The 27984-nt window shown below is 33.2% G+C and overlaps 2 protein-coding genes across 2 annotated transcripts; both read left to right on the forward strand.

Moving 5' to 3' along the window:
* The first annotated feature begins 10271 nt into the window (after window positions 1-10271).
* LOC132038239 (probable LRR receptor-like serine/threonine-protein kinase At1g53420) lies at window positions 10272-22653 on the forward strand. The gene is made up of 26 exons (XM_059428931.1): window positions 10272-10486; window positions 11130-11262; window positions 12980-13051; window positions 13828-13899; window positions 14081-14152; window positions 14352-14435; window positions 14542-14613; window positions 14710-14781; window positions 15276-15308; window positions 15519-15590; window positions 15676-15747; window positions 15828-15899; window positions 16002-16073; window positions 16966-17031; window positions 17177-17239; window positions 17685-17712; window positions 17775-17878; window positions 17993-18045; window positions 18652-19022; window positions 19096-19288; window positions 19382-19495; window positions 20157-20278; window positions 21111-21318; window positions 21432-21651; window positions 21753-21900; window positions 22008-22653. The coding sequence occupies exons 1-26, from the start codon at window positions 10318-10320 to the stop codon at window positions 22248-22250; spliced, it is 3000 nt and encodes a 999-aa protein (XP_059284914.1). The 5' UTR covers window positions 10272-10317; the 3' UTR covers window positions 22251-22653.
* LOC132038241 (E3 ubiquitin-protein ligase RSL1-like) lies at window positions 22330-27404 on the forward strand. Its single transcript, XM_059428932.1, has 4 exons — window positions 22330-22367; window positions 24843-24970; window positions 25358-25976; window positions 27297-27404. The coding sequence occupies exons 1-4, from the start codon at window positions 22330-22332 to the stop codon at window positions 27367-27369; spliced, it is 858 nt and encodes a 285-aa protein (XP_059284915.1). The 3' UTR covers window positions 27370-27404.
* Window positions 27405-27984: the final 580 nt, after the last annotated feature.

Here is a 27984-nt window from a genome sequence, read left to right on the forward strand (position 1 = left end):
TGCATAACATTTACATAGCACGACATTGCATTGCATAGCACTCCATTTGAATGATCATTCATGTCATTGCATGGCACATTCTCCGATTGATTCTTGATTTGTGAATTACCTAGTTGTTGTTGTAGAGTATTTATTTTAAAGGTCGGATGGAATCGAGGTTTATAGAATTCTCCCTAGGCTTATAATCGAGATATTGAGATCCCTATGACTATCGTTAATGCAAGACTTTCTCACGTGCTAGATGTGTGACGTGTTTGATTACTTATCTCGCTTACTTGTTAGGTTTGCTTCTTGTTTTATCGTGAACTAACCATTGTCGGCCTATGATACCTACGAGCCTAGTGTTGTGCTCATACTACTCTTGCTACACTTTCATGCAGGTGTAGAGTTATTTTCGGGTGATGTTCGGAGTCTCACGACCGTTTCGAGGCATTCGTCAAAAGACGTTTGGGTGAGCTATTGCAACCCGGCAGTCTCTCTTAGATTTCATTTGTTCTCTATCCTTAAACAAGTCGTATCCGGTTAATCACATATCTATTCAAATTGTAAACTTCTTAGAAGCCTTTCTTGTACGAGTCTAGACCGCATTTTGGAAATTTCTTATAATAAAAGTATTTATTCCGCATGTTGTATCAAATTAAGGTAGTTATCTGAAGGGTTCGCCCACCAGGGAGGGTTAGTGTGGGTGCCCGCATGATCCATGATTTGGGTCGTGACAATAATGCTAAGTAAGTAATGGAGTATTAACTCAATAATAACAATTTGGGGAAGACAACCCCTCCACTTCTACCCTTAATCAATGGTTCACTTTCCTTAGGAACATATTCATCCTAATTCTAGTCTCAACAATCATATTAACTCCATTTATGGGTTCTATAATCAATTCAACCCTACAAATCTGATTTTAGCCAAAGTTCTCATTTTTATTGGAACCCTGTGTCTCAACAAGCAATTTCCATCATTGAATATCCAGTTCTCATCCTAGGACGCAATAATCTCTACTCTTAGATGATTAAACAACATTAAACAACAATATACAATAATCCATTAGTATCCTAGGGTTTTCTTGGTGTTTGTGTTCTACCCTTCAATTCATTAAGGGTCTTTTGATTGAAACAAGAATCTAATATGAACATTAAGCGAAGAAAGTTAGTGATTAAGGCTTACCTTTGATGGAGAATAGTGCCCTAGCCTTAGAAACTCACCTCTATGCTCTTGGGAACTGTTTTGGGGATTATGAGAAGTGTGGGCACAAAACAACTACTTAAACTCGTCATTAGACTTAAATGGGCTTCGTTGCACGACCAAAGTCTCGCTACAACTGACTCATTACAGTGAACGGGGCCTTCGCTGCAACGAACCCTGGGATTTTCCCACCCTTCATTGTAGCGAACCCAGTCTTCGCTGCAACGATCTCGTTGCAATGAAGAATCTTCGTTGCAACGAGGTGTTGTGAACCAGTAAGCACGGAAATTCCAACATTTTTATACTTAGTCTCTCAAAATCATTCTCAGGCCCTATGAATACAAGCCAACAAACAAACCAAGTTAAAAACACATCACAGAGTCACTTACAAGTCACAAAACACAACATACAACATAACCAAATTATTTACGTCCGCTCATTTCTAGCCACGGGAAAGCACTAGCAAGGATAGAATGGTCAAAGCACGCATAACGACCAAGCGGGTCGTTACACAGTGAATCTCCAGATAAGCCCATAAATCTTGGTCATATGCTGGCTATGTGGTTGGTTAGTTCGATTGGGAGATTATACTGTTGGGTGTAAAAACAAAGGTTTACATTCGAAGCTGATAAGAAAAATAAGTTGTATCTAAGGTGTCAGAATATTCTTAATTATATATGCGAAGGCTTTTGCAAAAAAAATGTGCGAACTTAATTAGTTCAGAGCGGACAATATCGTACCACCTTGTTAAGTATATGTTTGGGCTAAAGGATTGGGTCAATTCATTAGCTAAGATGAGTGAGGAAGGACCTCAGTCCTCCATGTTTATCCTTAGTAGCTATTCTTCCTCTCCAATCAACCTTTCCTTCAAGAAGCTGACTCTTTTCCTACAAGCAAGTAATTAGACAAAAAAATCAAGAAAACAAGAAGAAATAAAATTCAAATTATATGAATCATTATGGAGATACTGAGAAATGGATTAAATGGCAAATTAAGTACGTACCATAGCTATTAAGATATTCTGATATCCTAATGCATGCAAAATGGAATAAATATTAGAGTGGCATGAATTGGTAGGAATGTTAGTACTATTTATTAAGAGAAAAATACAATGAAGTATTTGCTACTTAACGAGTTGAGACAAATCTTTAAAATCAAAAGAAACCATCTTATGCTGCCGACTTTGAAAGAGAGATTCTCATGAGTACATGACATATTCAAAATAATGCAAACTGTGAGAGCAAAAGTTAAAAGTATACATGCTCATAGGAAGGTGACAATAAATCATACTATCAACTTACATTGGCAATATAAAATGACAGATAACCTAGTACTTCGACGCAGAGTATAAATTTATGTGTAAAAATTAATTAAAATTGCAACAGATAGTATATCTGCACCCATACTTTTAATAAGATAATGAGTTTGAAGCCATAAAACTAAATCATGGATCCGCCTCTGTATATGGTGCACAATAAAAATTAAAGCCTAGGATACTAGAAGTGATTTATGAGTTTAATCATATTAAAGTACTCCGTCGTTCGTTGAGACTATTTCCTTATTAGTGTCTTACTAAAAGAATGATGCATTTATGAATTTATAAACAATTTAACTTGGACTTCTCATAATTTTACTCCTAATTAATGAGAAGCTTTTATAATTCAAAGGCAAATATACCTCGCTCCAAGTGTCATGGGATACCACTTCATTGATTTTTTATTAAACGAGTATATATAGATAATAAACAAAATAAAAATAGTGGATATAAATATAAAAATGACATTATTTGTTATTATAGTGATCTCTCTATCTCTACGAGTAGGGTAAGGTCCCGCGTACGCTCTACCCTCTCCAGACCCACTTGTGGGATTACACTGGATATGTTGTTGTTGTTATTCTGTTCAATTCTTGGAATGCTAATACTATTTATGAAAAATCTTACGAACAACATGCTAATACTTTGACATATTTAAGAAGAGAAGTTTTAAAAGTCTTATAGCCACACAGATGTTATGAAATATTTAAGATCACATATTTTAAAAATTTCTTTTCTTTCTTAAACTTCGTATCCAATTAAATTTTGTCATATATATCAAAATAAAGGGAGTATTAATTTGGAAATAATAAAGAAAGAATTTCAGATTGTTCATTATGTTAAATGAATCTCTCTCAATGCACATACTTAGAAGTGAAATTAAATCATGGAACGAATAATACTGAAAGGAAATAAAAAACAAATGGCTGGAATATTCCAGCAGACCTTTTTGTCCAGGAGGAAAATGAACACTAGCAAGAAGCTATAGCTTACTCATTTTAGATTAAGACAAAAACTATATATTATTTCACTGCATTTAATTTCACGTAAAGTTTACCTCAATTAACATTTACAGTTAGCAGTTTTCGTGGAACGGTACGGTGCAGTAGTTTTGAAAATATCAACTTGATAATTTCAAATTAAGTTTTAAAAAATATCTACCTAGAAGAAAACAAATTAAACTAATCTCCATGTATTTTTGGACACTTGAAAGCAAAATAACCACTTAAATGTTTTGTTAGATGAATGTGACCTTTTTGTTAAAAAAAAAAAAAAAAAAAAAAAAAAAATTGGTGTACAATCCGACATGTTGCTCGGGCTCTTCAGAAATGTCGAGGGGTGCATGTGGTATTCTCCAAAGTAGGAAATTTTTGGAGAACCCGACACGGATGCGATAACATTTCTAGAGAATCCGAGCCACATAGTCAATCTCTATTTTGGGGCTCAACTAATCTCGATAAATTTGAGCCAAAAAAATATATTCTATTTTGGGGGTAAAATGATTCATACCAAAGGCGATTTCATTTGTATAGATAGAACCCGAGACATGTAATTAAGCATAAATTTACCATTCTATCACAACCTTCGATCGATGATGATCATGGACTATCAAGAATTATATTCCTTGAGGGATATGTTAAATTAATAGAATATGTTTGCTTTCTTAATCTCTTTTGGCAACATCCCAATGTGTTTCTAATATGGCAAACAATTGAGTCTCCATGGCAAACAGTTTAGTGACGGAGAAAACAAATTCTCCATGTATTTTGGACACTTGAAAGCAAAATAACCATTTAAATGTTTTGTTAAATGAATGTGGACTTGATTTTTTTAAGAAAAAAAAAATTCTACTCCGCACACAATACCTATTTTAGGATTAGATTAATTCGGATTTACACCAGAAACAGTTACTTTCGAAATATACCGCTCTTCAAAGGTGACTTAATTCATTGAGCTGATATGATATATATATATATATATATATAAAGGGAACAAAATCACACTTTTAAATTAATTAAAATTAAATGTGCTTAACCAAATATCATAATTCATAAGGACCAAAACTAGAATTCAGCAATAAGCGGAGGACCAAAAATACTATTATCCCTTAACATTAATTACCGTCAACAAAAAATAAATTTTTTTTTGTCTCAAATGAAAGTAAAACTCCCTCTATTTTAATTTGTTTCGCAAATTTAACTTGGCACAAGGTTTCAAAAAATTAGAAGATTTTAAAATTTGTAGTCATAATATGTCATAATATTTGTATACAACAACAATCCAGTGTCATAATATTTGTATGACTATATAATTTTTGAAATTTTTAGATATAAACATGCCATAATATTTGTATAAATACAATAAAAATTATAAATATAAAAATCCTTCTTAACAATTAAATAAATTAATACTATTCAAAGTAGCATGAAGGAGTACTTTGTTCTTAACAATGGACACATTCCAACTTTTTTATTTTCTAAGCTTGTGTTGAGACCCGATAATTCAGATTTGAGAAGTTCCACTTTGAATGTAAAACTCAAGACATCTAATTAAAAACAGACATTAGTTACCAATCTCATCATACTCTTCAGTTTTAATAAAATAAAATTGATTCAAGTAAATTCACAGAGCCAGTTTTTCTTGTCCCTCACTTTCTTCAGGTTCAGATATGTAGTTTCATAGTTACAATAATTTAAAAAAGCAAAAAGGATAGGAGAAGTATTATTGTGGATCCTAATGTAAAATGGTAAATTTTCACAGAAGAAGATTGCTAGTGCAATCATATGGAGAACATTCAAATTTCTCAAAAAATGATTATTTATGCAATCATATACTGATATACAGATCATTTTATTTTTTGAAAATGTTGCATTCTGCAGAGTAATATGCGTAGAATAAACCCTTATGGTCCAGCTTTCTTCGGACCCTAGCATAGCGGTAGTTTATTGACCTGCTGCCTTTTTTATACTACTCCTTCCGTTCTAATTTGCTGTCTTAGTTTGACTTGACACGAAGTTTAAGGAATAAAGAGAGACTTTTGAATCTTGTGATCCTAAATTAAAGATATGTATAATGTATTAAAATGTCATTTGATACTTGTGGTTATAAACTTATCATTTAAGATGTTTGAATTGTCAGAAACACTCTTTTGAAACGATATTCAAACACTTGGTTTAGTCAGTTCGAGGTGAGTTTTGATAAATAGTTAATAATAGTTTAAGTAGATAACCCGTAAAAAAGTGATACTTTGACCATTATCTCTAATTTAAAAAAAAAAAAAAAAAAAAAAAAAAGAAAAAGAGGGAGAAGTACTATTGTGTGCCCTAATGTTGAAAATGGGTAAATTTTCTCAAAATAAGATAATTAGTGCAATCATACGCAGAATTTTTTTTTTTTTAAATGACTCCTGTTGAAGTTGAGACTAGTGGTAGACTTTACATGTCTTTTTCAGCAAAAGCTGATTTTTCTTTTCGTTATCTATTGGCATGGTCATTGTTTATTGAGAATAAAAGTAGACACAATGGTCATAAAAACATCTTAACTATCACCTTTTTTACTATTTTCTATCTGAACTATCACCATCTATGTATTAAAATACAACTAATTGATAGTTGTAGGAAAAAAATGAACAATAGTTGGCCTAGTTAGATTTGAGTTGTGTTTTAATACATCGTCATAGTTCAGGTAGAAAAGAAAACAACTAATAATTGGCCTAGTTAGATTTGAGTTGCGTTTTAATACATCGTGAGAGTTCAAGCAGGAAAAAGGAACAACTAATAGTTGGCCTAGTTAGATTCAAGTTGTGTTTTAATACATCCTGATAGTTCAGGTAGGAAAAAAGAACAACTAATAGTTGAAGTGTGAAACTCGCAAAAAAGTGATCGTTGATCATTAACTCAAAAGGTAATATTCCTATTCTGTTGCTATGGTTTTTTAATTGAGTTTTCTTTCGGTTATTTCATCAAACACCTTGCATGCAAATCAGTAATTGCTCACTTTGTTAGTATTAATAGTGCTTTAATTACGGCAAAAGGTGCAATCTTTATCACAATCCATTGCCATGGTCGTTTAATTTTACATAGAATATGCCTTTTTGGTAGTGGATTTGTGGCAGTGTACTGATTCCCTGGAAAGGGAATTGAAGTGATTACATGAGATAGAAACGATTCCATAACATTTGCATAACTATAAAATTTTCTCATTTCAAAATTATAGAAATGTGTCGTTCTTTGAAACGAACTAATAAGAAAATAGTGTCAAAAAAAGTAGACCGCAGGGATTACTATTTGTTAACCATGGCAGGTGTCATATTCTTGATCTCTAATTCAAGTAAATTCCTAGAACAAGTTTTCTTGTCTTTCACCTTCTTCAATAATTTAAAACGTTAATGGTTTCACATCACAACAATCAGCTGTTCTGTTTACTGCCTGAACTATCATCATCTATTTATTAAAACACCTAGTTGAGTAGACGGTGATAGTTCAGGAAATATCGAGGTGTGTTTTAATACATATCGAGGTGCTATGAACTCTCTTTTTTTCCTACCTGAACTATCACCATTTGTGTATTAAAATACACTTTAATTTGAATTTAGGTATGTATTAAAACACACATCAATATTTCCTATTTGAACTATCACCATCTACTCAACTAGGTATGCTTAAATACATAGATGATGATAGTTCAGATAGTAAAAGAAAACAACTGATAGTTGAAGTGTGAAACTCGCGAAAAAATAATAGTTCATGTGTCTCCTTATCTCTAATTTTCAAAAAAGCAAAAAGGAGGAAGATGTACTATGGTGCGTCCTAATGTAAATGGATAAATTTTCTCAAAAGAAGATTGTTAGTGCCATCATATGTAGAAAACTTTATTTTTGAAAATGACTGCTGTTGAGACTAGTGGTAGACTTTACATGTCTTTTTCAGCAAAAGGAGAAATTTTTCCACAATCCATTGCTGTGGTCTTTGTTTATTGAGTTCTGTCTTAGGCATTTCATCAAACACCTTGCATGCAAATCAGGAATTGCTCACTTTATTAATATTAGTGCTTTAATTTTAGGGAAACTTACCTTAATGTACCCTTCGGCCATCTAGTTTACCAAACATGGCTGACGTATACACTGCCTATACACTTCGGTTGTATAGGAATGTATATTATATGTATGATATATGTACAGGTATGTATAGTGTATGCATAGTATATGTATATTTAGTATACTATATACACTACCTATGCGCTGTTTACATATTGTGTAAACGGCCGAATAGTATTTGATTGTCATTTGTTTATTGATAAAAAAAGAAGAAGAAGGTAATATTCCCTTTCTATTGCTATGGTCTTTGTTTATTGAGGTTTCTTTCAGTCATTTCATAGAACACCTTCCACGCAAATCACGAGTTGTTTTAATTTTACGTAGGATATGCCTGTTTGGTAGTGGATTTATGGTAGTGAGCTGATTCTTGAAAAGGAAATTGAAGAAGAGAAAAGTTGTCAAGGTCTCTGTGGAACATTATTGGAGGTTTCACTTTTATAAAGTAGAACAACAAGAAAAATTGAAGAAAAGAAAAGTTGTGCTGTAAGGGCCCAGAAGTGGAAAATTGAAGAAAGAATTGTTCCACACACCAGGGGAGGATCCACAATGTTGTTTGTGCGTTCATGAATATTACTTTTGCATAGACTCTATATGTATTAAACCCACTAATTAATTATTATTAGGAATCGTTTGGTAGGGTGTATAAGAAGATCGAAATATGGTGCATTGGTAATGCTAAAATTAGTTATAATTTTAGCAAAAACAAAAAGAGATTAGTTATGCGGACATTATGTTTTATGCGACTGTTTGGTTTGTTGCATTAAATGAATAGGGTGTATTAGAGTAGGAGTAGTATGTATTAGAACAGGAATAGTGCTTGTATTGTTACTGCGATTGTTTCTTATGTATAAGAATAGTAATTAGTATTGGATATTACTACTATATAGAAGCATGGGTTTACCCATGCTTCGTCGTCATTCACTCTTTAAAAAAAAAAAAAGGGTGAGTCCCATACTAAAACCACCAAGCAATATTAAAAAAAAAAAAAAAAAAGGTGGGCCCCATACTAAAAACACCAAGTAATATTCAAAAAAAAAAAGTGGACCCCACTATCTCCAAACTCATGTTAAAAAAAAAAAAGTGGACCCCATATTACAAAAATCAAGCAATGTAAAAAAAAAAAATGTATATTATATTAAAAATTAAACAATATTCATGTAATTCCCATGTATTATATTTAGTATAATGGTGGATTATACACTACCTATACCCATTAGTGGGAGCAAAAATAAAATTATTGTACTGACAAAAAATATGGACCCCATATTATTACTTTTCTTCAAAAGGTTAAGTAGCCAAACAATTTTTTTTCTTTTCTTATATTAACTTTGAGATCTAATCTAGATATTTTCATTGTATTCTATATTGCCATGTCATTTATTTGTTATATTTATTTATTTATATTTTAAAATAAGATAGAATTTAATTACTTTTTCATTTTTTTCCTTACTCTAATAAATGTGAAAAGAGATTAATATCGTAAAAGAAAAAATAATATTAAATGGAGATCAAATAATTAATAAGGTAAATTAGTCAAATTATAATTCTAATTGACGTTCCTTAAAAAATCGTGCAAAAAGACAACACCTTCAAGTAAAATGAGCTAAACCAAGAATATTTACCAAAAATTAAAAAATATTAGTTCTTCGTTTAAATAGAAAATCAAATTTCTACTTTGTTTTATTTTAAACATGTAAAATTAATTTAATAATTATTAGAATTAGAATTATCCAAATCAAAATTTGATAAAAAAAATAATAAGTATTGTTTAGATCCAATCTACATACATTAACAATAGAATATTTTACACCTTTAAATTAATCGAATTAAAATTCAAAGTATCAACTGATGCTTAAATATTGCTATTGTTTTATCTCAAAAAGAAATTAAATTTCCACTTTGTTTCGTTTTAAACATGTAAAATTAATTTAATAATTTGAATTAGAATTATCCAAATCAAAAAATTTGATAAAAAATAATAAGTATTGTTTAGGTCCAATCTACATACATTAACAATAGAATATTTTACACCTTTAAATTAATCGAATTAAAATTCAAAGTATCAACTTATGCTTAAATATTGCTATTGTTTTGTCTCAAAGAAAGGAAAATAGTTTCCTTTTAAACAAGTCTTCTCTTTTAAAAAGTATTAATAAATTTTTGCAAACTTCGTATTCGTAGCAAACACTAATATAATAAAGTTTTGGATACGGAGCACAAACTACAATGTTATATTAATCGTGTTTTGAACATAATGTGTGTGTGTATATATATTTATGTGTGTGTGTGTATAAAAAAGTGCAAACTTATGTATGTTTATTAGCAATATAAAATATATATATTATCACTACCCAAACACAACTACATACGCATAGATACACTATAATTCAAAGTGCACAGGGGCATACGCCGTCTAGTATTAGTTATACATAGGTTGAAAATACTACCAAACAACAAAACACTGCCAAACAAGGGATTAAATAATACCAAAGCTAATACCAGTATTATTTTCTTTAATATATTCTACCAAACGACCCCTTATATATCAACATGAGGTTGTTGTAGGAAGTCATAAACTTAAAATCCTGGACTCGCCTCTGTCGCAATCAATATTACTGTTTAAACTTGAAGAAAGGATGCTATTATAAATGTATGGGCACATATTTGAGAAATCGTATGGTTAAAGCTAAAGAAGGATTAAAGCATTTTCTTTTGAGCTAATATGGCAATGTTCATGTATGTTTACAGGGTTTCCGTTTCTCTTTTGCTGCTTTTGGTCCTTTGTGAGAGAAGTGTGGAACAGGCTGCGCGAGGTCCTCTTAGCAAAATCTGTACAACAACTTGGTACAACACAAGTTTAACGACAATACCTCCTCTTGCCGAAGAAGACGGTAAGAATGCAAATGTGTTAGTATTCATGCTATTCTTAAGTTAACGGCTATTGCTTGAGTTCCCTCAAATATATTATCTTTATAGTTTCAGAAAGTGATATTTGCTTTATGTTAGCTATCATTTTCACCAGATAAGTGTGTTTGAGGAAAGATAAAGCATAGCTTAGTCTTTTGGGGTTTAATTCATGTATTATTATTCCACGTTATAGTCGGTACAAAATAATACACCAATTTGTGTATTAAATTGTAAAATGTAAATAGTTGGAATAATAAAAGAAGGGGAGGAAGAAGAGGAGTCAGAAGGATGGAAAGACAAATGAGTAATTAGGCCCTTATATAGGAAATGTGTCCATGTAGAGGTCAATACAGATTGGAGCATCCATTTGAGATCACAACATTTGTTAAACTAACATGGAGCTCTTATTTGAGGTTGTTATTTGCTGTTACAATCTTCTATTTAACTCTAGAAGTTTACAAACGATCATGCTCACTTTGATTATTTGTCTAAAATCCCATATCGAAAAACCACATGGTGTATTCTTCAGGTAAGCATATAGTTTTTATCAAAATATTCATGACGTCACATGTTATCCATTTTAAAGTTTTTTCCTTGCTGATGCAATTTTCTGCATGTGGATGCCAGAGGATGCCATCAAAGCTCTGCTTGGGTGTTCTTCTAGGAAAATATTACGCCCAAATTGTTACATTGGATTTACAAATGCCGTTACCTGCAATTGTTATCCTGAGAAGCATAAAAGATGTCGAGTGGTACAAATGTATCCCTTCTAATCCAAGATATTTACTATTGTTTTTTTTTTTTTGGTATTTTTCTCAAATGCTCTTCTTGTTAACTGATTTGCTGAATGATACGTTATTTGGAAATAATACCAGTCCTTTGATAGCATGATCTGGAGACATTGATTAAATAAAATTCATCTATTTTTGTAATTGTAATTTGCACAGATATAATTAGTGAACCATTATGCTGTCAGTTTTTTGGGGTTTGGTTGATTTGTTCACGGGGAGCAATATATGCTGATGCTGCCATTCTAATTTCTTTGTGGTTATCGTTTAAATAGTATGAAGTTCTTTATTGTTTCGAGTAGCCTAACATTTATGTATCCATTTCCTACCTTTTCTGAACTCACTATACCGTCCGTCCCCCTAGAATCTAAAAATGGTAGTTAATCTTTTTTTGTTCTTGTAAAAGTTCATCTTTTAATCTGACTTTAGGATCATACATAGTAACACCTAGGCAATATTTTTTAGCATTTTGTTTTCCTTTGTCTGAGGACAAACATAGAGATAATGGAGAGTATGAAATTGCTCCCTCCGTCCCAATTTATGTGGCACGGTGTAGGCTGTCTATATCACACCCCTTGGGCGGCCCTCGATCATCACCTTGCGCTGGATGCTTTGTCTACAAGGGCTATCCTTCTTTTTCTTTTTTTTAGTAAAAAAAAAAAATGTCGCGTTTCTATAATCAGAAAATAACTTAACTTTAAAATTTCCCTTTTGCCCTTAATGAAATGATTTATAGCCACACAAATGTCTAAGCTTTATTTTAGACTACAAATTTCAAAAGTCTTCCTTTCTTCTTAAACGGTATCACATAAATTGGAAAAGTCAAACTGGTGTCTGAGAACTAATGCACTGAATTTAGTGCATTTGTGTTGGTCGAGTGCTTTTACCAACTTATTCTATCTGATCAATCATTTTTCACAATGGATCACAAATATCTCGGAGTGAGGATTCTATGAAGTTCTTATGCTGATAAAGGAAAAGTTTACCCGTGTGATTGATTCATTTTACTAGAAATTTTGAATGGTATGCCAGATTCATGACGTTGGAGGGTTAGAGGTTTGTTTTAAACTGTGTCTTTATGTTTGTACAGATCGATTTTTTCAGTTTTCCACTTTGAGGATGACCTGTCAAAGCAATTTTTCCCACTTTGCATGGACATAGCTGCAAAAACTATATTGCTAAAGCTAAATCTGGTTTAGTTTTTAACATTTAACTCCATTGTTCAACCATGGGTCATGATGCAATCTGAATCATTTTTTTTCCTAGTGCCAACAGCATATAACTACAGATATGGATGTATTTCTCCAAATTACAAATTTGTTTTGATTTCTTCTTTCCAGCCGTCATTCCTCTAAAATTACGCCTCTTTACATTTCTATATATGTTGATTAATAAAGTCTTGTTTGTACTGCAAGATTTTCCATGAAGCAGGAATATTCATCTTTGCCTACTCGACCAAAAATGATTTAGAATAATTTCACTATAATAGTAGCAACATCTGCACAATGTCACCCCTAAAGTGTAAAGCAGCTCAAGAGACATTTTAAATTAGTACTATTCATGCCAAATATGTGCAGGTCATCCTTGTTTTATGTTCATTATAGTTGTGGTCTCAATTTGTCGCTTTGGTTTTTAACTATGCAACTTCGAGACTTCTGATTGATGTTTTTGCAACATAATGAATTGCAGTGATTTCTCCAATAGACGATTAGAAGGTAAGATCCCCAAGGAGATTGGAGACCTTCAGTATTTAGAAGCCCTGTAAGGATACCTAAACAATGTATTCTAATTTGTATTGTGCTTTTCATTTTAAATGCGCATTTCAGAGGTATTAAGCTATTTAGAGATCATAATCATACTTGAAGACATTGCATTTAAGTATCATTCCATTTTTCAGATTCCAGTTGCATTTTGTACATGAATGTAATCAATATTATAGAAAAGAGAATGACGGATAATTATGAATTGAATATTATAAGATCTCATTTTCCTCTGACAATACTATGGCCTGTAGGCCTGTATATTTTGAGGCAGGAGAATTTTTATCACTAACACCGTGGAAAAGGTGGAATTCATGCCCCAAGAAATATACATAAGTAGGAAAGCATTACAAAAATTGGTGCAGTGTTCTTCAAGATGCTAATCACCTTGTTGCATATCAAATGCACTAGATTTATACATTCTATGATCAAAAGCAAATAAACAAGAAATCAGCACTCTATGCTGATTTTGTGTTTTGCATCCTTAATTGAATAATAGCAGGGGAGCTCATGGCTAAAAAGTTAATGTCTTAAGTACTTATATAAAAAGCGATCTTATCTCCAGGGCCACGCGTTCCACCTTGTCCTGGTATATTAGTACTAACCATTAAATAAGAGGTAATCAAAGTCTAAAAGGATCTCAATATATTATAAAGTCTAAGACTAAACTCCATCATATCCAAGATTCGATAATGTAATATCCTTTATGGATCTCTTATCTCTTTAAAACTACATTGAAAAATCTCTCTCCTCTCTCTCTATTTTGGTTGATCACAGTTATTTGAATGGAAACAATTTACGTGGATCAATTCCTGAACCGATCAAAAACCTGAAGAATCTAGTGAATCTGTGAGTAGCTTCATGACTTCCACTGTAATTCTTTCATTATATTCTAAATCATTTCCTGTGGCCATTAGAAACTTATTTATCTGTTTTTAAAGTCTTTCATCACCATTGATACAGATGGAGCTAAGTAAATAATTTTTTTTTTCTTGAATTACTGTGATGGTTATGATGTTTTATCTGACAGTTCCCTCTGTGATAACTCATTGGAAGGACCCATTCCACCTTTCTTTGGTGAGATGAAGTCTTTAAAAAGCATGTAAGTCATTGACATACCTTTTTGTATCAGCTTTAAGACTCAACCCGGCTAGATGTCAGACAATTGTCTGCAGTTCTGCTGCACTTTTACATGTCAACTAATGCAGAGTTAACATGGATCCGGCATTTTAAAATTGCAGCTTTAATTCACTCAAACTTCTATATTGAAATTGTATTTAATCATTAAAATCTAACCATAGTTGCCACTACAGAGATCTGTGCAAAAACTTCTTCGACCAAATAATTCCTCCAGAATTGGGTTCTCTCCCATCTTTGGAACATTTGTAAGTCTAAAGCTGCATTTTATATTGTCCTTTCTATTCCAAAATAGAGTTATTATTATCTACTGTCTGGAGTTCATAATTATTTTCTCTTCTTCTTGCCTTTCAGAGACTTGGGCCATAATTTCTTGTCAGGGAAAATTCCAGACGAGCTGGGAAATATTAAGAGCCTCATTAAATTGTAAAAGCCTTGATAAAATCCATACTTCTACTTTATCTCACTTTTCATTTGGTTTAGTGCAAACTTGAATCCCCATCTATTTGCCTTCACAATTAGGTACCTGGTGGATAATCAACTCTCAGGTGTACTCCCAGTCAAGCTTGGAGATCTTATGAATCTAGAGGAGCTGTAAGTGTATTTTTGTTTGGTTATTCTTAAGACAAAAATTATCTTTTTCTGGTTGAATACAATTTCTTGATTAAATTTGCGGACTTACATTTACGCAGAGATGATTACTTGTTGGATTATACCAGTTTAGAAATGTGGAAGAATCAAGCTAACCACTTACATTTTAGACTGACCTTTAGTGGATTTTTGTGCATGTACTTAGCTGCGTACAATGGGATAAAATTGTTCTCTTTCTGTCTATGCCCTGGTCCTGGAGAGCATTCACAACACAGCTGTCTATCGAAGTACACACACACACACACACACACATATATATATATATATATATAATGCAAAACAATTCTACTCACTCCTTGTATTTATTCTTTTAACCTGGCTGTAATTATGGGGATGCAGAAGCTGCTAAATTTTAACTGCATAGTACTGGATAGAGTTTCGTTCAAGGTTAACAAAGAACATGGAGATACCTATTATTATGTCGTAAATGATTTCAGGAACTTGCAGAACAATGAATTTATTGGTGCCTTGCCATTTTGAGAACGAAAAGCTTCAAGAGTTTAAAGAAACTGACGTACTTGTAAGTATCTAATCTCGTCTTTAATTCTCATTAGCATAGAATTGAAACAAGAGAAAAGCCACCAAGCTTCAAGAGAGAGAGAGAGAGAGAGAGAGAGAGAGAGAATATAGATCTTCAGATTGGACTTTTATATCAATTGATTAATCTTCTTTCTCTGTAGCGATGTGCGAGGGAACAAGCTCAATGAAACAATTCCGGATATTTTCGAACAGTGGCAAGATCTGCGTATCTTGTAAAACTCACTAACTATACACTTTTATACGATCTATGCATGTTTTTATAAAGACTGTTGATTTTTTTTCCCACATGTTGAGAAGGAATCTGATGGGGAATAGTTTTTCTGCACCTTTGCCTGGCCAAATCTCAAAGCTGAAGAGTCTAACGGAACTGTAAAATCCTGTAGCTTTTTTGATGTACGCAGCTCGCCCAAACTTTGAATTATTATGGATTTTATAATGTCTACTTTCAGGTATATCAGTGACTTAGTTGGAAAAAGCTACTCATTTCCAGATTTATCTGGAATGAAATTTTTGAGAATTTTGTGAGTCCCCTGGCATCCAAACTTTCATGTTATTGGAGTAATAGTTTTCTTTTGCTCTTCTCCTAAAACTCAATTCTATTTTCTGGTTTGTTGTTTATCTAGGACATTGAGGAATTGCTCAATAGCTGACCGCATCCCTGTTGAGATATGGAATCTTTCTAGCCTAGAGTATCTGTAAGATAGATTCTGCAGTAAATATCTACATATTCTTTTACTTTACAAAGAAAAAGGTGTGTACTTATTTGATAGGGGAAAGTCGATGCTAGGGATGTCAAATGAGTGGGTTGGGTGGGGTCAAAATGGAGTGAGCTAATAACTAGGTCCAAAAGTTACTTGGGCTAAAGTGGATTAAAAAACGGGTCATAACCCAACCCGCTCAATTGTTACTAGATCTTAATTTTTTTGTTTTTAATTTTAAGTACGTAATAAAACTATTTTCTTTCTATATTATGGCTATGTCAAAAAAAAAAAAAAAAATTGACAAAGATTTTGATCTATATCAGCCCAAATTCTTGATGGGCTAAAATGGGTTGTGCTGATATGAGCCAAGCTAATGAATGGGCGGGTCAATGACCAATCTAAACCTGGGCAGGTTGGCAGGTCATATTTTTTTCCCCCCCCCCCCCAAACCCAACACAGTATATAGGAAAATAGTTGAAGTACATGGAACCAAATGGAAAAACAACTTAATTGAGTGTAAACCTGTCACTAAATAGGCTATTATTCCCTCCATTTCAAAATAAGAAAATAGTTGGGCACACCCCTTAAGAAAACTACTCATTCCTAGAAAGTAAGATGTATTTTTACTAACTTACCCTTAATAAATACCTTGAAACAGATTTAGCTCTTTAGTAGTTTCTTGGGTATGTAAAACTCCCTTTATTTAAAAGAGGGTAAATGGGAAGAACATCATTAATGCCTTCTTGATTATGTGAAACGCCACTTATTTTTTAACAAAATGAAAATGTAAAAACACCACTTATTTTGAAATGGAGGGAGTACATGTTTCCTGAACAAATATATATAGTAATTCTACTTTTTTTTTCTTCTTTTTCTCCTGATGTAGGGACTTGAGTTTCAATAGTCTGTTTGGTGCAATTCCAGAAGTTGTTAACTCCTCGTTGAATTATATGTAAGTGACCTTACTTCTCTAACTAATCATTAGATATAAAAGGTGATCTTACTTTTGTAATGAAATGTGGAAGCATTGATTTTTATCACACTTTTTCCTTTTTGTGTCTTGGTATTAAATGTCATGATCCAATGCATTCTTGCAGATTTCTAAGAAGAAATAAGCTCAATGACACAATTCCATCTTGGATGAATGCTAATTCATACGTGTAAGTGCTTTTTGCATTAATTTATTACTATTTTTTGGTTTTAAGTTCAGACATTACTAGCAGCTCCTAGGAAATCTATTTTGTCAAGCTGAGGAAGGGAGTAACAGAATGAAACTAAAGTGAAGTGATAAAAAGGAAGTAAAAGCAAGCGCGAAATAAAGGGTAAAATTGCAACTGTAACTTTAATTATATTTAACGGTAAAGTTGCAAGTTGCGCCTATAGCACAAATTGAAGATATATAATCCTTGGAGCAAGCACTTCCTTAAATTCAAATTTGAAGGGTCTCTTGGAAGAAATTATATTATATTTCGATTGTTGTAAAACCGTGGCATTTAATTTCTTCCAATTGAAGTTTGATTTAACATGATTTTCTCTGCTGACTTTCTCTTTTCATCAATTTCTACAACATATTTTGCCACTCACTCTTCCAAGTTAAAAATGCAGGGATGTTTCTGAAAACCGTTTCAAAAATGTGAGGACAAGATCCAAAAGTATCTAAACCCTAACTTGTAAGGGTGATTTTCACATATCTAGAAAAATCTTATTTATGTTCTTCTTAGTCGCTTTTTTATTCCGAATCCAATTATTTTGCTCTTTTCCAGGAATCTGTTTGCTTGTTGCCCCAATGAAACGGATGAGTAAGCTCTTCCACCTATATCTCCACAAAAAGAAAAGAAAAAAGAAATAAATTGGAGTTAGAAGAAAATTGGTCTGAGTTCTCTACTTAACTTTGTGCATAAATTTGAATATAGGGTTGCAAAGCGGGACCAAGTTGATTTCCATTTTAAGAATGGAACTCAGTTCTGTACTCAGTTCTGTAAGTACTAACAACTTCAGACATGAAGTGATTTTTGTATACATATTATGTTATGTTCCTTATGACTATCTTTATAGATATTTCTTTTGGGATTGAATGTGACTCTACATAAAAGATTCTGCAGGACTAATTATTTCTATAATTAAAAGTGTTGTTTGTGTCATTATATTAGGAGCTGTTTGGCCATGAGAATTATTCACTTTTTTTCCGGATTAATTTTTCACTTTCTTCAAAATCAATGTTTGGTTATAAAATTTCGAAATCCAACTTGAAGTTAATTTGCAAATTTGGGGAAGTTCTCCAAACCTGTTTTCCAACTCCATCTTCATAAATTCCAAATAAAGTGCTATTTTCTCTCCTTTGCTAAAAGTATAACTAAACACAACTCCAAATTTCATAAAATCCAAATGAAGTGAAAATTATTTGGAATCTATGGCCAAACGCCTACTAAGATTGCTATTTGCTAGTCTGTCTTTTCACAATGTCAGCTGCAGATCTTCACAGTATATTTCTAGAAACATTTCCAGATAAAAGTTTCTCGTATTTTAAGATTGTAAATGCACGTTGTACTGAAAATACTGTTTCCATTTGTAGATGACCATTTGTATATAAACTGCGGTGGTGATTCTGTCCCTGTTAATGGAAATGACTATGAAGCTGATGTACATCCACGTGGTGAATCAACTTTCTTCATGAGTAAGAGGTCAAATTGGGGCTATAGTAGTATGGGAAGCTTCTTATGGGCAAATCGTAATAAGTACACTCTAAATGAGACCTGCGAAATTCATGCTGGTGATGCCCAATTGTATCGAACAGCACGTTTATCCCCAATCTCCTTGAAATATTATGGATTTTGTTTGAGAAATGGTGAGTACAAAGTGAATCTTCACTTTGCTGAAATATCAAGTAGCAGCACTAAAGATTCACACAGCAAAGCATGGCGACTCTTTGATGTAGATATCCAGGTAAGGTACCAAAACCAGAAGTTGTCGATCCATATGCAAACATATAGAAGACTTTTAAATTATATTTACGCAGGAAGAAAATGTGCTGAGAAACTTCAACATAGAAAGAGAAGCGAAAGGTGTGAATAAGGCTATAACAATGGAATATCCCACTTCTGTGAATGACGGTAGACTGGAGATTCACTTATACTGGTCTGGAAAAGGGTCAGTCTTATGCCCATCAGGGTACTATGGCCCCCTTATATCTGCAATTACAGTAACTCCAGGTATTCATTTTATGCCTTTTACTGTTTACCATTTTACATGTTTTTGGTCCCTATTTTGTGACTGATATTTCATGGTAACAATTCATGAACCAGTTCAATCAGAACTGTCCAAAGGATTGCTTGTTGGAATTTCAGGATTTGCACTACTTCTTCTAATATTGTCCATAGGTTTTTCCTGGAGATTCCAAGACAAATTACGTCGGGAAGGTAACACTACATTATTATAGATTTTATTTGGTTTCCATTGGGATTTGAAGTGAAGCCAACTCTGAAAGGATTTTTTAGTGTACCTTAAGATTTTGAATATTCCTGCTAGATCCCCAAAATTTTAAAATGTTGTCCCTCCTCATTACTCACACCTTACCATCCTTGATAAGGAGACAAGTAAATAGTTGATGCAATGATATGTTGCCGCTTCATCTTCAAAGTTGTAGTTTGTCTTCTTTAAATTGTCCCACATCGATTGTGGGATGCGGAGTTGGTCCAGTTATATGGTATTCGGCAATCCTAACCTGATGAGGTAGTTTTTCGTGTTGAGTTAGACCCAAGATCCATTCTTATCATTGTATCAGAACTAGACCCATCCCAATACTTGATTTACCCGATGTTTGGCCCCCCATATTATGTTGTCCAAGATTCAGTTGGTAGGCTTTGGCATAGGTTGGAGGGATTTTAAGTTGTCCCACACTGGTCTCATCATATGAGGTTAGCTAGTGAGTTAAGATTCTAGCTAGCTGTTGGGGTTGAGTTAAGCTCAAGATACATTTCCATCATGCGAATCATAGGTCTTTTTATTTGTTGTAAGCTTCTTTACTTTCTTTCGGTTTTCAACTCCGCTGATATTTTATTTACTAATGTGTTGATGTAGAGCTAGAACATGTTGAATTGTACCCTGGAGGGCGTTACAACTTTCGGAAAATTAAAGCTGCCACAAAGAATTTTGGTGATGAGAACCGGTTTGGTGAGGGAGGTTTTGGGACTGTCTATAAGGTTAGCTAGAATCTTAACTCAGTATAGTTTATGATTTTTTGTATTCTTTGTGATATATCTTTTACAGTTTTCTTCAGATAAATAAATTTTGCTTATCACTTGAGGGCATTTTTTCCGCCTTTGTATTCTTCATTTCTTTCGGAAAAGATATTCTCTCATGACAAAAGTTAGAGTACTAATGCACCCAAGGGTGTAGCCTACTGGTTAATGAAGTGAGTTGAAAATCATGAGGCTTCAAGTTCAAATGCAAGTAGAGACAAAAACACTAAGTGATTTCTTCCCATCTGTCCTAGCCTTGGTGGACAGAGTTAGCTGGTACCTATTGCTGGTGGGAGGTGAGAGATATCCCGTGAAATTAGTCGTTCGCGCAAGCTATCCCGGACACCACGGTTATAAAAAAATAAAAAAAGTTGCAGCACCAATTTTGTGGTTTCCTGATTCTCCTCATCCTCTATGCAACTTAACTGCACTGTGCACAAACTTTCTCCTTTTGCTAGTTGGATGACCTTCAATTTCTATAGATATATATGATTATATTGTTTTTCTGATTTGCAATTTCATTATTATTATTCTACCATTATCTTATTCTTCAATTTTATCACTACTATTGTTTCTTTTATCATAGCTTTTTTACTCTTGTATTTTTCAAACCTGTTTTGAAAAATGCTTTTCTTGATTTGAGCATCAATGGAAAACTGCCTCTCTACCCCACAAAGGTCGGGGTAAAGTCTGCGTACAACTGTAACCCGCCCCAGACCCCACTTGTGAGACTGCACTTGGTATGTTGTTGTTGTTGCAATTTCATCATCTAAAACACTTAATCAACATTCAGGGCACTCTTGCGAATGGGACTGACATCGCAGTTAAAAAGCTTTCGGCAACAAAAGAAGAAATGCTCGAGTTTGTGGAAAAGAGTCATACAATTGCTGGCATGAAACATCCAAATCTTGCAACACTAATGGGATGCTGTGCAGGAGACAATGAGCTTCTGCTCATCTATGAGTACATTGGAACTAACTCTGTTGAAGATGCATTATTTGGTAATGTCTTCCATTTATGAAAAAGTTCTTCATTTAGCTTCTGCAGTTGTAGTAAAGAAGGGGGAAAATAATTTTAGCTGTACAAATAATAGTTGAGCTTTGATTACTTACAGATTCAGACGAACTTAGAGAAAGACTAGATTGGCCAACAAGGTATAGAATTTGTCTTGGCCTAGCAGAAGGTTTAGCTTTCCTTCACGAGGGGTCCAAACAGGAAATTATACACGGGGATATTAAACCAGCAAACATTATTCTTGATGATGATCTAAATCCGAAGATATATGACTTTGGATTTGCAAAGCTTCATCACAAGCAAAAGTTGGAAGGAACACTGTAAGGGAACACCTTTGACCGATTTTGTTTTCAAATTGGTCAAAACTTTGTATACATTGGCTATCACAATTGCAATTCTCAATAATGGAAGCCTTTTGCAGGTCATACACAGCGCCTGAAGTTAAAGATCACCCCTTAGAAGCTAGCGCAGATGTGTATAGCTTTGGAGTTGTCACACTTATACTTATCAGTGGAAGGAAAGTCACAACCCCAAGGGCAGGTGGTGATACTGAATACCTCGTGGAGGAGGTGAGTGAAACTCAACTAACTGCAAGAGATTATGTACATGAATCCACATTTTATGGTTGAAATCTAGGAAACTAAACAAAGTTATTGGCTTTTATGGACTATTATAGGCACAAGTAAAGGATCAGAGGGGAACTCTAATGGAGCTAGTTGATAATCAGCTTCTGGAATATGACTGGGAAGAAGCAGATATCATTCTAAGATTAGCAATGAAATGCATAAGTTCACGCCCATTCAGACCGACAATGTCTACAGTCGTGAAGATTCTAAAGAAAGAATGCTCAATCGAGACCATTAAGCCAAAGCTGGGTGATTCTCCATATAGAAAAGCCAAATCATGTTTGCTTTTCTGAAAAAACTCTACCCAGATAGAGAAGTAAAGGAGTATCATATTTGCTTTAACAGTGTGCTTGACCAAGCGCGGGGCTAGAAATGGACTTAAGCATTACGCGTTCGGCTGAACCTAGTAGGTCTGTCCTAAATCTTGTATTTGTGTTGTAAATTTCACTAAATATGTGCAAATTTTAAATTCGGAGTCCAGTTATTCGCACTTGAAGTTGTTATTGTGAAATTCAGAACCCATAAAATTCAAATCCTGGATCTATCTGTGACTAGTGTGCTAGTACTCACCTGGATTTGATATATAAGGGCTTGCTAGGTTATGTAAAATTTATGGTTGTGGTGCCTTGTTGAATTAGAACCTTGTTGTATCTATTAAAGATGATAAGATATAATGAGAATAAATGTTTTGCTGAACTTATCGAAATTCAAAGTTGATATTAATGGATAAGCGTTGATTGAAACACGATTGAGATTGAAGAAGAGTTGGCATAATTTCAAGGAAAATGATTTGTGATTTTTTTTTTTTTTTTTTTTTTTTTTTTGGCCTTTTGGTGGAAACATCTTCCAAATTTCAAGGTACCAAACAATGGTGCTTGTGTTTGATATGATGGAAAATATTCAATTTTGTTAACATTATTATCAAGGGAAAATTTCAGAGACCTTCCTCGCGTTTTGCTTCGTTTCATTGACCTCCCTTCACATTTGCAATATTACGGCTACCTACCCTATTTTAACTTTTTTGTAACAACTATTTTATTCAATTTATTACGAACGAAAAAATAATATATCTGACTGATTTTTACCTCCATAAGACCATGCTCTTTTAATTAATTTTTATTTTACATTATTTGGATTATTTTTTTATTTTTTATTTTTTTTTTTTTTAGCTCTTCCATTTTTTTAGCTTCCATATTTAAAATCTTTCCATATTTTTAGCTCCATATCTTTTCAAAATCTTTCCTTACGTATTTAGATCATTCTCTTTTAAAGTCGTTCCTTTCTAAAACTCTCTTACCCTTATTTTTAGGATTTCCATATCTTTCTAAGTCCAAGTAATTAATTACAAATTAATTGAACTAACAATTCCATCCAACATGTAAGGGTATAAAAAGTTGGGATCTTTCTAAGTAAGTAATTAATTAAATTAATTGAATTTAACAATTCCATCCAACATGTAAGGGTATAAAAAGTTGGGATTCCTTTCCATTTATCTCTCTCTTCTTATTTTCCCCAAGTTCTAATCTTAAATTACTTGACATTAATAATTTAAAATTAATGGCTAAGATTTCTTTGGACTAAAATAAAGTTCTAAACATGATTTAAATAATCAAATAACTTGTCCATTAAATTTAAAACTTCTCTCTCTCTTCCTATTTTTCCTCCCACAGCCGTATCACTAATCTTCTAATTTTACTTGAATTAATAACTTACAATTTATCTTCCATTTTTTTTTTTTTTTGAGTTAATCATTTCATTCATTTTTCTTTGGAATTTTCTCTTTAAAGTTAGAAATTGCAGGGATATGACACTTCAATTTTTTTTTTTTATTAACTATAGGTGCCTTAATAATAAACCTACTATGATTATCTTATTCACATATATTCTTATTAAATCTATTATTAACGTTTTTGTAATAATTCAAAGCAACTCAAATTTCCTCTTTGCTACACAATTAGCCTAGCCTTATAAAATTTGTGAAGAAAATGTCATGAAACTTGCCCTATAGTAGCCTCCATATAGTGGCATTTTCATGTAGTGGAAGAAGTGCTATCTAATTACAACAATGAAAAACACACAAATTACAAATGTTTGATCCCTAAAAAATCGAAAATGGATAAGGAAGGACGACTATACGGCTGTGGGAGAAAAAATAGGAAGAGAGAGACAAAAGAATTTAATTTATGGACAAGTTATTTAATTTTCTAAATCATGGTTAGGACTTTGTTTTAGTTAATTAAATTTTAGCTATTAATTTTAACTTATGTTATATGTCTCTAATCTTTAAAATTTGAAAAAAAATGGAGAGATGAGAAAAAAGTTGATATCAACATTTCACGTGGGAATTTCACTTTTTTGTAATATAATAATATCCACAAATAGATTATTTGAAATTTGGTACTCCGCTTCCTTCATAGCCAAGGTAACCAGTAAAAGTATTATTCAGAGTTCAAGTTTTTTTTAATTAATTACCACTAAGTTGAGCTTACTGGTTTTATTTTTATTAAGATAAAATAAATAAAGATATACAAAGGCAGATAAAACAAAGCAACAAAGCCAAAAGCTAAAAGACACTTTCCTGATGTTCTATACATTAAAAGCATTGACCGACAACTACCCTAAATTCTCTCCACTACGATTCAAGCACACCTCTGGACAATTCCCCTCTTAACTGCTTGTGTGACATGTCTGTTGGTATCATCATTCCTTTGTTTTCATTGTGACCAGTAAGTGCAACTACTGATTATTGTACTTCTTGTTGCTCTTCTTTACTCACTTCCTCTTCATTTTTTGACGGTGCATCAAACTTTTTGTGACCCTGCAGCAGCCACTTTATCTCCAGATGTTTGCACACTAATTTCCTTTTTCTTCTGTACCTTTTTTAGCATTCCACTGTGCAAGGTCTCCAATAATCTTGCGATTAGCCAGCTTCCCAGGAGGAAAATTGTTGCCCTTTCCCTGCTTCACTCTTCTCTCCAGGCACTGCTTCTTGTTTCCTTGGCTCCTTCTCTTTGTTATCCACCTTTCCTTTCTCTTTGTTATCCCCTTTAGAGTTCAAGTTATATACATCGCAATATAAAAATAAAAAATTACACCATCAAGTCATTTTTACTTGTATAGTAGATAATTGTCCTATCGTACATTTTGAGAAGACTTATATGTAATTAATATAAAAAATGATTTATACTGAAGGTGTATATAACTTAAACTCTTGTTATAAAAAGATTTAGCATAGAAGTTAAAGGGTTAATTACCGTAGTGGAATTCCCCCCAAAAGGAAAACTCATTGTCTTCTCTGTCACCAAATTCAGAAGTATCTTTATTTGCCTCTATAATCTCAAGAGTCACAGACTCCTCGTTTAATATTCATTCTTGTGGCTTAATCCAAAAACTAATTAAGCATCAGTGGAAGTCACAACAAGTCCAAATTTATCTGTTCATATAGATGGCCATAATGACATTTTCACGTGTGATATTTGTGCTCATGAAAAATCTACAAGTACTGACATGTTCAAAATTTTGGGCTGCAATCATTCTTATTGCAAAAATTGCATGGCTAACTATATAGCCTCAAAACTCCAAGAGAACATCTCTCGAATATCGTGCCCCATTATGGAGTGTAACACGCAATTAGAACCGCATAATTGTCATTTGATTTTGCCTAATGATGTGTTCGATAAGTGGGGAGACACGTTGTGTGAGTTGATGATTTTGGTGTCCGAGAAATTTTATTGTCCGTTTAAGGATTGTTCCGCGCTTTTAATTGATGAATGCCCGGGCGAAAATATGGTTATTACTCAATCGGAATGCCCGGAATGTAGAAGGTTGTTTTGTGCAAAGTGTAAAGTTCCTTGGCATTCAGGATTTGTGTGTGAAGAATTTGAGAAGTTGAACAAAGATGAAAGGGAAATAGAAGGTATACAACTTATGCAACTTGCTAAGAATCAAGAATGGCAAAGATGTCCAAGTTGTAGGACGTATGTTGGGAGATCAGAAGGTTGTGCACAAATGAGATGCAGGTTCGTTTTTAGTCCATATGATTTTTTAATTTTTTTTTTTCTATTTGTCTTGGATTTGTAGGGCGAACATTCTTAGCACCTTTGACTGATTTGTGTATATAGGGCAAAGAAAATCATTTTTTTTTGTTGTGTTCGAGCAGTCTTATCCTCATTGAGAGCCGCTATGTGAGACGTCTAGCTTGTAGTCTCTGAGAGTTGCTTTGCCAAAGTCTAACGTCCTCACTGAGAGTAGCTTTGCGACACATTCTTAGCACCTTTGAGTGATTTATATATATAGGGAAAAAATTTCTTTTGTTGTGTCCACGCAGTCTTAATGTCCTCGTTGAGAGTTGTTTTGTGAGACGTCTAACTAGTCGTCTATGAGAGTCGCTCTGCTTTTTAAAAATAAAAAATAAAAAAAATCCAAGTCACGATTGTATTCGTCTTCGTTGAGCAGACTTTTCATACCAGATGGGAGGTGAAACATTCTTAGCGCCTTTGAGTGATTTGTGTATATAGGGTTTTCTCCTCTTGAAAAGATCTCTCATTAATCAGACCTTTTTTTTTTTTTCCGTTCGAGCAGTCTGAATGTCCCGTTGAGAGTCATTTTGAGAGACATCTATCTAGTAGTCTCTGATTTGGTATTCGGATCTCAAGTCTCATGGCCTTGTTCAATACACCATTTCAACCCAAATAACAGGGCAGCCGCTTCAGCCCAATTACTTGTCCCATTCTAAAGGAATCGAGTGACCATGAGCATTTTGTCACTGCTGTCCCTAAATATACTCAACTTCTTCATTAGTAGATTCATTAACTAATCATAAGTCTCGGCTTGTCTAGCTCTCAGGTTAACCTTTCCACTTGACCAAGTAGTATTCTACTCATGCAATGGTCGTATGGGCTAGCCCATGGTGCGTCAGCTATGATATACTCAACTTCTTCTTCAAGAGGTTTATCTACAACAGTCATTCTTCAATCTTCCCACATATTGATATTATTAAATTAAATAGATAAAATAGCGATTTTGGTCTATGAAATTATGTGATATTTCAATCTTGATCAATGCGTTATTTGACTTCGCACATTTTATCTTTGCAATTATAATTTCAGCTTTTTAGTCTGCTTGAGTTTGAGATAAGTGCTGGTTTAAGGCTTTATTTCTAGTTCCAAATTGATATTTATGTTGTACTATTATATTATTCAAATGGTGTCGGCCTATTATATATGTAAATATTTTTTCTTACAAAATAAGAAAAATTCTGCATTTTTGGAAGATCCGAACAATACATATTAGTTGTATATTGAACTCTGAATGCATTTTTGGTGTCTTTACAATTGCAGGTGTGGATGTGACTTTTGTTACAAATGTGGGGCACACTCAAGTGATCACTACTGCAATAGTTGTGGTACTTAAAAGACATTTACTGTACTTTTAAGAGTTTTTTTTTTCTTTCTGTTTGTTATGTACTTCTGTTCTAGAAAAGAAAAAGTCCAATATCACTACATCAAAAGAGGCCTTTAGCCAAGAATATATTTTCCTTTTAGCGGCTATTTTCCTTTTAGCGGCAATGTTTATTGCCACAAAAATATTTACCGGCATTGAGTAAATGCCATTGGATCCAAGGTCGCTAAAGCCTTTAGCGGCATTTATGTCCAATGCTGGTTAAGACTCATATTATTGCCGCTAAAAGTAATTACTAATTGCCATTAAAGCTACCTTGGAAATATAATATCAAACATATTTTGCGACTTTTGTTATTGCCAGCAAATATGAATTATCGAAATAGAACGTTATTCAATTACCAAACTCAAAAGAATGTTATTCAATTAAAATAAGAACAATCAAACTCAATACATCCACTTTCTTATCTTCTAGCGGTTAAAAAAAATATGAATTTTCGAAATAGAAAGAATGTGTTCTGCAATTAAAAAAATAAGGAAATTGAGCCACTATTTTTTTCCCTAGAGAAATTGTGGCAGCTTCCTGGATCACGACCATTAGCAATATGTGCCAATTCTTTTGTTTCTG

The sequence above is a fragment of the Lycium ferocissimum genome, chromosome 11 (assembly GCF_029784015.1).
Source record: "Lycium ferocissimum isolate CSIRO_LF1 chromosome 11, AGI_CSIRO_Lferr_CH_V1, whole genome shotgun sequence".
In the NCBI taxonomy this organism is placed as follows: Eukaryota; Viridiplantae; Streptophyta; class Magnoliopsida; order Solanales; family Solanaceae; genus Lycium; species Lycium ferocissimum.

Coding starts and splice junctions, on each gene's coding strand:
- LOC132038239 (XM_059428931.1), top strand. CDS start 10,318: ATGGCAATGTTCATGTATGTTTACAGGGTTTCCGTTTCTCTTTTGCTG. Junction 13,052..13,827: donor CTTCAGTATTTAGAAGCCCT/GTAAGGATACCT, acceptor GGTTGATCACAG/TTATTTGAATGGAAACAATT. Junction 20,279..21,110: donor GTTTTGGGACTGTCTATAAG/GTTAGCTAGAAT, acceptor ATCAACATTCAG/GGCACTCTTGCGAATGGGAC.
- LOC132038241 (XM_059428932.1), top strand. CDS start 22,330: ATGGACTTAAGCATTACGCGTTCGGCTGAACCTAGTAG. Junction 22,368..24,842: donor CGTTCGGCTGAACCTAGTAG/GTCTGTCCTAAA, acceptor TACCTTTTTTAG/CATTCCACTGTGCAAGGTCT. Junction 24,971..25,357: donor TTCCTTGGCTCCTTCTCTTT/GTTATCCACCTT, acceptor AAACTAATTAAG/CATCAGTGGAAGTCACAACA.